Source organism: Eulemur rufifrons, chromosome 7 (genome assembly GCF_041146395.1).
Source record: "Eulemur rufifrons isolate Redbay chromosome 7, OSU_ERuf_1, whole genome shotgun sequence".
Classification (NCBI taxonomy): domain Eukaryota; kingdom Metazoa; phylum Chordata; class Mammalia; order Primates; family Lemuridae; genus Eulemur; species Eulemur rufifrons.
In genome coordinates, this window is record NC_090989.1 from 191,009,194 (window position 1) to 191,019,653 (window position 10,460).

Sequence of the window (10,460 nt, forward strand, 5' to 3'; positions counted from 1 at the left end):
GTTTCTGAACTAAGTCATTCACTCATTTACCTAGGTATTTCTGTTATATTCTGTATCAGCAAGGCCCTGGGCTAGGCATGTCATCAGAGATAGACGACTTAGTCTGTGCCCCTGTGGAGTTTACAGTTCAGTGTGGGGAACAGACACATCAACAGAACATGTCACCATAGAATGGGGAGTCTCCCGGAGGGAGGCACAGAGGGGGCACCTGACTCAACTGGGGAGGTCAGGGAAGGCTTTCTGGGAATGGTACCCCAAACGGCATCCCCACTCACATGCACAATTCCAGAGATTCTACTAGAAGGCTGTCAAGAGCCATGCGTTCTGGCTGCACCAGCCTCCCAGAGTCCCCTGCTGCCCGATGCAGTGTCTGCAGAGCCAAACGCATCTTCCGCCACGCCTCATCCTCATCCGGCGCTGCATCCGACCCTCCAAGACTCCTGCAGGAGCCTGCCTTCCTTGGCAGGCTCAGCCAAAAGACCAACTCAAAAACTCTTTTGTCAGAGCAAGCTTAGGGAGAGCCACCCAGCCCCGGGTGCCACAACCCTCCCAGAGCAACTGTAGCCCATGCCACCCCCGCCTCTCAGTGAACACTGGCAGGGTGCCTCCCATTATCTCTTTTGCTCAAAAGGAAGTGACCTTCTTCCAGGTGGCAAGCTGGAATCTTTGGAGAATACTGCTAATGCTCAGTCTCAGCAGGATTCTCCAAACCAGGGAGGGATCTGAGGGTCGGGGTGGGCTGCCTTGTGGGCTAGGGGTATGGAGGGGAGAAAGGGCAGGTTTTGCTGGGCTTCCACCTCAGTGCAGAAGCCCCACCACAAAGTCTACTGGGCAGCCTGGCTGTCTGCTCCAACTGCTCTGCTGGGCAGGCAGAGGAGGGAGGCCCCAGGAGACAGATGCTGGGGGCACAGCTGCTGAGGGGGCAGTGGCTGCAAGCAGTGCAGGGGAAGGAGAGGAGGCGCTCCCGGGAGAGAGGGAAGAGGCTGCAGCCTTCCAGGCCCTGGCGCCCTGAGATGGCCGGGGTGGGTGAGGGAGCAGGTGGGCCCAAAGGGAGGTGGAAGGCAGGGAGCCGAGCTGTGACTCAGGATCAGAGCCGAGTGCCTGTGTGGGTGTATGGCCAGAACGCTTAGCCTCTGCTCCAGCTCAGAGGCGGTGGGGAGGGGGGACGGCTTCAGCCTGGTCGCAGGAGGACCGGCCGAGCCTCGGCTTTGGAGAAAGGGATCAGCCTCCATTCTCACCCCGGGGGAGAAAGCCTCAGCCCCGGACCTGGGGAGAAGGCTCCGGCCTCAGCCAGGGCAGGGCAGTTCAGGATGGAGGTGAAAACGACCGAGCAGCCGAAGTCGCCTCGCTCGCTCCTACCTGCGGGCCCGGCGCCAGTTTGGGCTCGTCCTCCTCCCTGGGGCCGTCGCGGTCGCGCTCCGCCGGCGCCTCCGGGGGCCTTGCACCCGCTCCCGCCTCCAAGCACGGCGGCGGCGGGGGCTCGGGCGCCTGCGGCTTCTGCGGCCCCACAGCCCGAGCCCGCTCACGCCGGCCCGTGCCGCCGCTCGGCCTGCTCCGCCTCCGAGTCATGCTGCAGCTCGCTCCCTCTCAGCACTCGCGCCGCAGCCGCCGCCGCCGCCGCTCCCCTCACAGGACAACAGGCAATATGGCGGCGCCCGGCTCCCCCTCCGCCCACTGCCAGCAGGTCAGAGGGCACGCGGAGTCCGCGCCGCCGCACTAGCCCCCGAGGCTGCCTGCGCCATTTTCAAAAAGGTCACCACCCGGAGTTCCGTGGGCTAAAAGCCTGGGGGGGAGGCGTCCTTCACCCCTCCCCCAGACTGTAAGGATGCGACCTGCGGGAGGAACGCGTGTATCGCTGTGGTAATCTTGCTGCATCGCCCTGGGAGCTTTAATTTCTATAGTGCCATGGTACTTTCACCTCCATCGCCTGACGCCTCTTAACAGCATGGCGAGGTAGGTACGGATCATTCCCATTTTGCAGCGGAGAAAAATTGAGGCAATAAAAGGCGTACAAAAGATTGCTCTATATCTTCCAGCCAGAATTCATGGTCTTGTGGACAGCCTGAGCTGAAAGTGACGAAGACATCGTCTAGGTCTTTATTTGCAACTTACGGTCCACTAAGAGTCCAGCGTTCTGCGCTTGGGACGGCGGGACTAAGATCTGGCTCCTTGTTCCAGAATGTGGTGGGGAAGGTGGACATGTGAATATATAGTTACGACCAGTGTAATAAAGACGAGATGACCAGGCCACGTACTAGGTCGGTGTTTCCAAAAATGTGATATGTTCAGGAGAGGATTTTAAAAACTTGATGATTATATTTTTAATTGTTAAAAATGAGATTTTCCTCCCTCCCTTTTTTGTGAATATACTGTATAAAACATGCACATGGTACAAAATTTTTTTAAGTGTTTTGAGTGCAGTCTGCTTATGCTTGGGCCACCGAAACCATACGGTGGTTATATGGAGAGGTGCTATTGATATCATCGACAGGGACAGAATCTTAACATTGGCTTCCTAATGCATGCGGCAAGGGCTATTTTGAGAAGAAGAGCAAAATGGAAGGTCCTGGAGCTCTCCTTAACTACCAAGAACATAAATCAAAAATAGTACTTTATCTCATCACAGGGATTTGAAAGATGCAGGGTGATTCCCATCACATCACTATTACCTTTTCAATTTTGCCAGAATAAAAGAGAGATGGCCTTAAAGAATGATAGAGCATTATGATAGACTTATCCTGGTAAGGACCCCAGGAACTCTTCCAGATGTGGTCCTTCTTGGAGCAGATTGGCACAGTGTTGACCTATAAAAGGCAACCAGCAGTCTAGTCAATTCTCATTCTTCGATACTAAACATCAGGAGTAGTTTACGTTCATCTGGCAGGGACAGCAGTAAACCATCACTGCTTCAGGGGTATGTCATTGTCTGGACACGCTTAGTTTACAGGGATTTTTTACTAAATCACCATTCTAATGGATATCAGTTTAATCTACTGTGGCACCAATGACATCATCCTGATGGACCTTGAGAGCAGAAAGTAACAGCTACCCTAGATGACTTAGTAAGGCATCATGTGGATAAGAGGATGGATAATAAATCCCACAAATATACAGGGGCTTGTCTAGTCAATGAGCTACCTAGGGGTCTGGGGTGTGTTGAGATATTCCCTACAAAACGAAGGATAAGCTGCTGTACATCACACTCCCTGCCAAGAAAGAGGTGCAGTACTTGCTGGGCTTCTTTAGACTTGAGAGGTAACAGAGATATATTTGGGTACATTATTTTGATCAGTTACTGGATTACTTGAAAGCTGCCAACTTTAGGGGAGGATCATAACAAGGAGAAAGGTTTTCTTACCAGGCTGCAGAGTAAGTAGTTCCAGCTTTGGCCTTAATACTCAAGCATTGGATTTTGGAGCAAATAGTTATTTGCCTTTTGAGAAATAGCTCCTGGCTTGCTCCAGAGGTCTAGTGAGATTGGATACCCAATCATGGCATACCAGGTGACTATGTAACCTGTGCTTAGTGTTATCTGACCTACTCAGCCATAAAATCAAAGGTGGCTAGCAGCACTCCATCATCAAGAGGAAGTGACACATATGGACTGTGTCCATGCAAGTCCTAAAGCACAAGTAGTTTGCCTGAGCAAGTTGCTTACATTCCCTGCCTGTCCTCTCGTGGTCTCGTGGACAGTTGTTTATGATGAGTTGACTGAGGAAGAAAAACCTAAAGCCAAGTGGTATGCTGGCTCCAGCCAGAAGTGGATTGCTAGGGTGTTCCAGGCTTCCTCAGAGAGGGTCTAAGGGTGTAGAAAAGCGAAGTCAGTGCAGAGACCCTGAAATAAAGGCACACCGATTCCTGGGCATTGGATACTGGTTTCATCCATTGGTCAGAGACTTGGAAGGAAGGAAACTGCAGGCTTGGCAACAGGAAGTTTTGAGGAAGACGAATGTGGATAGACTGCCCAAAATGGCTTCAGAGTAGAAAGTTATTTTGTCCCAGAACATTCATCAAAAGAACCTCTTAAAAGCCCGATGGGCAGTAGGGCCCCTTCTGTGGCTACCAGACTGTCTGCTTCCCCACATTTCAGGCCTTGCTCCACAGCTTCATGAGAAAACTGGCCCAGCAATATGGACTGTCCCCCAAGGCTGACCCACCTACTGAGCCCAATTTGCAAGCCTCAGGGAACTGGCCTGAGCCCTTGTGTGGAGCCTTACTTTGAGGGGCCCAGCCAGCTCTCTTCTAGCAGGGTGATTACATTGGACTACGTATTAGTCAGGGTTGGTTAGCTGCTGTAACAAACTACAGGTGGCAAGGGTTGAACACCTTAGACATAGTTCATGTCACAGGCCAAAGCCAGTTGAAGGAACTTTGCAAACACTCAAGAGATCCAGTCTCCTACCTGTGGCTCTGCCCTTACCTAGGCTCACAAAGTCCTCTTCATTCAACTAGAGGATGGGAAGGGAGACAGAGTGAGGGTTGCATTGGGCATTTTTATTGGCTATACCCAGAAATGACCATACGTCATTTTCATTCACACACCATTGGAGAGAATTCTGCCACATGGTTCCCCCAACCATAATCCTTTCCTCCCACCCCTTCCCCTCTCCCCAGACAATCACTGATCTGCTTTCTTTTGCATTTTTATACAGTATATACTCTCTTTTGCCTGGCTTCTCTTCCTCTGCATAATTATTCATCCATGTGTAGTGATAGCTTTCCTTTTTATTGCTGAGTAGTAGTCCATTGTATGGAAGTAGCACAGTTTGCTTATCTGTTCAATGTTGATGAGCAGTCATGACAAACATTTCTCATGCCTTAAATTAGCTTATCATGTGGCTCTGAAAACTGGAAGAAAACTACATTTAAAGCAAGTATACAATATACAGTATAATGAAATTGCATCTTTTGCAAGTGTTTAAACTTACTTTTTCTACATGTTAACTTAATGTGTGAGAGCAGGCTTGGCTTCATGGATGCATAACCATGTGGCCCCACAGGGCCCCACACTCAGAAGGGCTCTGTGCTTGGCTTAATGCCATGCTGTTGCCTTCTTGAAATTCTTAATGTTTGAACAAGGGGTCCATGTTTTCATTGTGCACTGGATGCTACAATTTATGTAGCTTGTTTTGTGTGAGAGCGTGTGTAGTTTTTTAAATTGATTTTAGGGGAATGCAAGCAAACATTTGAAGGCCACTGGCCTAAACCCTCAGGTCTGTGAGGGCTTGGGCTTTTGGAACCCCAAATCCAGGAAGGTTTTCAAGTTCTCCTACTTCCTACCCTGTGATTTACTCTCCACTCCCGCCTCAAGGCAACAGGCACAGAGCTAATTGCTTGAGTGGAGAAGAGGGAAGGGAAAATTATAACAGCAATGCAAACTAGATAACCATCTCTGCATAGTTTCCCATCCACACAGGTGATGCTCAGTACCTAAGGGCCCGCAAGGCTCCTAGACCATCAGCTCCCTTACCCCAAACAGAAGGCCACTCTGGCCTCTGGCTCCCCGCCCGGGACCTGGCTGGCTGTAATTCCACCCATACGAGATTGCTCTGATATGTATGAAAAGATACCTTGCATAGGTATGTGCTTCAGCCAGCCCCAGTGATCACTGAGCACCATCTGCCTCCTCACCCTCATCCCAGGTGGGCATCCATGAAGACTTGCTTCCGCCAGAAGAAGGCAGATCAGAAGCCCTTCCTCTCCTTGAGTCCTGGAGTTGGACCTCAGCATAGCAGAGGAATTTCTTAGCACCTTTTGAGGGAGACAACCAACTCCTCTCCTCTCCCTCAGTCCTCCTCTCTCTCACCTTGAGAATGGGCTTGTACCTTTGGGCAGGAAGGCCTAAAGTGGACCCTCCCAACCTCAACAGAGAGGGAGAGGAAGTTTAGAGAAGAAATAAGGTTGGGGGCCGGGCAAGGTGGCTCACGCCTGTAATCCGGGAAGCCAAGGTGGGTGGATCGCTTGAGGTCAGGAGTTCGAGACCAGCCTGAGCAAGAGTGAGACCCCGTCTCTACTAAAAATAGAAAGAAATGATCTGGCCAACTAAAAATATATAGAGAAAAAATTAGCCAGGCATGGTGGTGCACGCCTGTAGTCCCAGCTACTCGGGAGGCTGAGGCAGTAGGATCGCTTGAGCCCAGGAGTTTGCAGTTGCTGTGAGCTAGGATGACACCATGGCACTCACTCTAGCCCGGGCAACAGAGCAAGACTCTGTCTCAAAAAATAAATAAATAAATAAAAACAAAAACAAACAAACAAAAAAAAGAAATAAGGTTGGAGAGGGTGAGAGGTGGGGTCATGTGTGAAGGATCTTGAATCCCAGGGTGAGATTTGGACCTTCCTTGAGGGTGAGGGAGCTGGGACACAGAAAGAATGAAACAGGGATGTTTGGGTGAGGCCCTCTGGGAAGGCAAAGCTGCTGGCTTTTGCCCTGACCTCTTTGAAGCTCTAAGGCCTGTTACAGTAACCATTATACAGCAGTTTTAATGCTGTATTTTTTTTTTTTTACCAGATACTCTTTTTCTAGGAAATAAATAGTAAATTACTGGTAGATTGCTTTATTAGAGTAAATGGTAATTACTCCCAATCACTAATTAATCAGGCAAGAACAATTGAACCTGTATTGGACTCTCAAGGGAAGACCATCAGGAGAAGAGAGAAAACACAGCAGACAGTGTTGAAGAGCCTGACTTTGCAGAGCTGTTTGGGAAACAAATCTCCCAAAGGGAGAAGAGACTTCAGAGTCTTCAGGCCCGGTGTGGTGGCTCATGCCTGTAATCCTAGCACTTTGGGAGGCTGAGGCAGGAGGATTGCTTGAGGTCAGAAGTTCAAGACCAGCCTGAGCAACAGTGAGACCCTGTCTCTACTAAAAATAGAAAAAATTAGCTGGGCCTCGTAGTGCATGTCTGTAAGTCCCAGCTACTCCGGAGGCTGAGGCAGGAGGATCGCTTGAGCCCAGGAGTTTGAGGTTGCTGTGAGCTAGGCTGATGCCACAGCACTCTAGCCTGGGCAACAGAGTGAAACTCTGTCTCAAAAAATAATAATAGTAAGTCTTCAAAGTCCAGTGTTTGCTTTACATTTACAGCCCTATTAGTTTGGCACTAAAGTTTCATTGGAAAAAAAGATCTGTATTTATATACCACAACATTTACAGGGTGGACTCAAGGTGAATGCAGATCTTGTGCTCTCTGGGAGACAGGGAAGAAAAGGTGAAGCTGCCTTGAGGGCCATACAGAAGAACCAAATGTTTCTAGAGGAAGCAACCTCCAGTGAGCATGTAGCAGTTGGCTATGCACCAGCTTCCAGGAGAGAAGCTCTGGGAGTATCCGAGGTCCAAGACCCCCACAGGCCGAGCCAGAGGGGCGGGTATGAGGGAAATGGCATGACACTGAGCTGCAAAGTCTCAGACAGCCCACCACTGCCAATATACAAGCACAATCACCACTCTGCCTTTATGAAGAGCACGCCCCTCCTTCAGCCTTCCTGCCTGTGAGGAGACAGGCCCTCGTCTGAGCAGTGGGGAAACGGGGATAATGTATTGAAGCTGGAGGCCTGGGGGCTGCAGGAGGCCAAGGCCTGCCTCACCTTGTTCTCCGGGTCCTTCACAAAGACAAACAAGTAGATCCACTGCGGGGAGGGCTGGTACTTTTCCACAGTGGGGTCTAGCTCTGTCTTGTAGGTACCCAAAGGAGAGGCATCTCCATGCACCCCTAGATCAAGACCCCACCGAGGACCTCCTCGAGTCACAGGGGTCGGAGAGGAGAAACAGAAAGACCCCTGACCTTTGATCCAGCGGTCTGAGAGTGAGGCGCCTGCCCACAGCTCTCCATGTCTCTCTCCTCCCCCCTCCAGCCTAGGTTTTTTGCCTCCTCGACATCGCGAACCCTGGCAGGCGCGGGCAGGGAAGCTCTGGCCACCTGAGGTCCCCCATTTCCTACCCGGTCTCCCGTTTCTTACCCGCGCCCGCCCGGGCAGGGCAGGGGAGGGAAAGGCGCGGCCGGAGCTGACCCGCGGCTCCACACACCGCCCCCGCTCCCAGGCCTCGGAGGGGGGAGGGCAAGGTACCCAGGACCACGGTGCCATCGGGTCTCCAGGACAAAGCACTTCACCTCGCGGACCTCGAGGTAGAGCCCCCCACCGCGGCCCATCAGCGTCCGCAGCTGCTGCGGGTCCCCACCGCCTTTTGGGGAGAGTCTCCCGGCCCACGCCGCCGACGGGCCACCTCGACCTCAACCAAGGCCGCGCGGAGCGCATTCCAGTCCCCGCCGCGCTTGACCCTCGCGGAAAGCCAGCGAGGCGGGAGTTGTCTTAGCCCGGTCTTGCTGATGGGGTAACAGCCTCGGAGAGGGGAAGGGGCTTGCCCTCTGCAATTTGCCGGGCAGCTGCCCGTGATGGGTGCTGAGAGGTGGGGATGGGAGGAACTTGACAACCCGGACCTCAGGGAGCGCGGCGCGGATGGCAGGGGCGGGGCTGGTACGGTGGGGGGTGGGGATGGGGGCGGGGCGGGAAGGTGGGGGCATGGGCGTGGCACGGAGAGACAGTAAGAACTGCAGAGAAGCCCTGTGGAGTTTAGAGGTTGAAGCCGTACTGAAGTTCAGGAAGAGGAGAGAGAGACGTTGTTACTTTCCTGAAAGGGGCAGATTTGACCCAAACCCAGAAGGGTGGTTAAAAATCTCCTTGAGCAGCAGAGGGCAAGAACAACCTAGGGGAGGAGACTTAGGGTGTCCAGGGAGCAGCCAGTAGGCCAACGAAGGACGAAGGACGTAGGGGAAGAAGGGTTATGGGGACGTGGAGGAGGAGGTAAGTTGGGCTGAATCGGCTTGCACAGGAGGGTCCCCTCGTCCAGTGTCTTTCCCTCTGTACTAGGGACCCAAACGGGAAGGTTGTGGGTGAGCCTGGAGGGTGCAGGAAGGTGGCAGGAATGCTGCTGGAAAGGAAAGTGGGTATTGTCTAAAAGAGCTGAGAGCAGGCTCTTGAAGAGGTATTTGCACACCCATGTTCATAGAAGCATTAAAATAGTCAAAAGGTGGAAGCAACCTAATGGTCCCTCTGATGAATGGGTAAAATGTGGTGTATATATTATACAATGGAATATTATTCAGCCTTTAAAATGAAAGAAATCCTGACACATCATGTACCATGGATAAACCTTGAGGATATTATGCTAACTGAAATAGTCAAATGTATTGAGACAGAAAGTAAAATGGTGGTTGCTAGGGGTTGGGGGGAGAAGGCAATGGGGAGATAGTTTTTTTTTTTTTTTTTTTTTGTTGAGACAGAGTCTCACTTTGTTGCCCAGGCTAGAGTGAGTGCCGTGGCGCCAGCTTAGCTCACAGCAACCTCAGACTCCTCGGCTTAAGCGATCCTACTGCCTCAGCCTCCTGAGTAGCTGGGACTACAGGCATGCGCCACTATGCCCGGCTAATTTTTTCTATATAGATTTTTAGTTGTCCATATAATGTCTTTCTATTTTTAGTAGAGACGGGGTCTCGCTCAGACTGGTCTCGAACTCCTGACCTTGAGCAATCCACCCGCCTCGGCCTCCCAGAGTGCTAGGATTACAGGCGTGAGCCACCGCGCCCGGCCAGTTTTTTTTTTTTTTTAAATCTTAAAAATACAGAACGCTTCACGAATTTGTGTGTCATCCTTGCGCAGGGGCCATGCTAATCTTCTCTGTATCATTCCAATTTTAGTATATGTGCTGCCAAAGCGAGCATGAGATAGTCTTTAATAAGTACAGTTTCAGTTTGGTAAGATGAAGAGAGTTCTGGAGGTGGATTGCACAACATGGATGTACTTAATACCACCAAACTGTACACGAGAAATGCTTAAGATGTTACATCTAGTTTACCACAATTGCTGATTTGTTTTTAAAGGAAAGATGGTCAATTACTGAAGGAGGTGGGAGAGTGAGGCCAAAATGACAAGATGGGGACCCAGAGAAAGATAACCTCAAAAATTCCAAAGCTCACAGTGCCCTGAGTAGAGTAGGAGACTCAAACATGTTAATATAAGGCTGTAGTCCTACCCACGTGGTGGGATGAAGTCCTTTACCTCCTAGTACCTGGTGATAATAGATGCTCATTAGCTCATTTAGCAATATTTAATGATGATGATGATATCTGTCCCAGGTACTGTTTTAAGCACTTTTAAGTGTATTAACTGATTTTTTTTTTTTAATAGATGGGGTCTTGCCCTTTTTCCAGGCTAGAGTGCAGTGGCATGATCATAGCTCACTGCAGCCTCAAACTCCTGGGCTCAAGTGATCCTCCTGCCTCAGCCTCCCTAGTCAGTGAGACTACAGGCACATGCCACCATGCCTGGTGAATTTTTTCATTTTTTTAGAGATGGGGGTCTCGCTATGTTGCCCAGGCTGGTCATGAACTTATATTAACTGATTTAATCTCAAATATAATTATGTGAGGTAGACTACTTTAATATTATTCCACTTTTACAACTGG

At 50.7% G+C, this 10,460-nt stretch overlaps 1 protein-coding gene and 1 non-coding gene across 10 annotated transcripts in view; both read right to left on the bottom strand.

The window, feature by feature from the left end:
* The window catches only part of FAM193B (family with sequence similarity 193 member B), a 34,304-nt gene extending 32,657 nt beyond the window's left edge, over nt 1-1,647 (bottom strand). For 4 of the 9 annotated variants that reach the window (XM_069476210.1, XM_069476214.1, XM_069476207.1 and 1 more), the window contains exon 1: nt 276-1,421. Coding sequence is in view for 5 of the 9 variants with exons in the window: in XM_069476212.1 (XP_069332313.1) it covers nt 1,360-1,569 (210 nt within the window). In the remaining 4 variants the exon portion in view is untranslated. Of the gene's footprint in view, nt 1-275 lie in introns of all 9 variants that reach the window. The other 5 variants (XM_069476213.1, XM_069476211.1, XM_069476204.1 and 2 more) reach the window with 2 other exon arrangements.
* Nucleotides 1,648-9,609: 7,962 nt separating this feature from the next.
* On the bottom strand, nt 9,610-9,716 carry LOC138388748 (U6 spliceosomal RNA). The gene has a single exon (XR_011234239.1). It is a non-coding gene; the product is annotated as a U6 spliceosomal RNA (small nuclear RNA).
* Between the last annotated feature and the right edge of the window lie 744 nt (nt 9,717-10,460).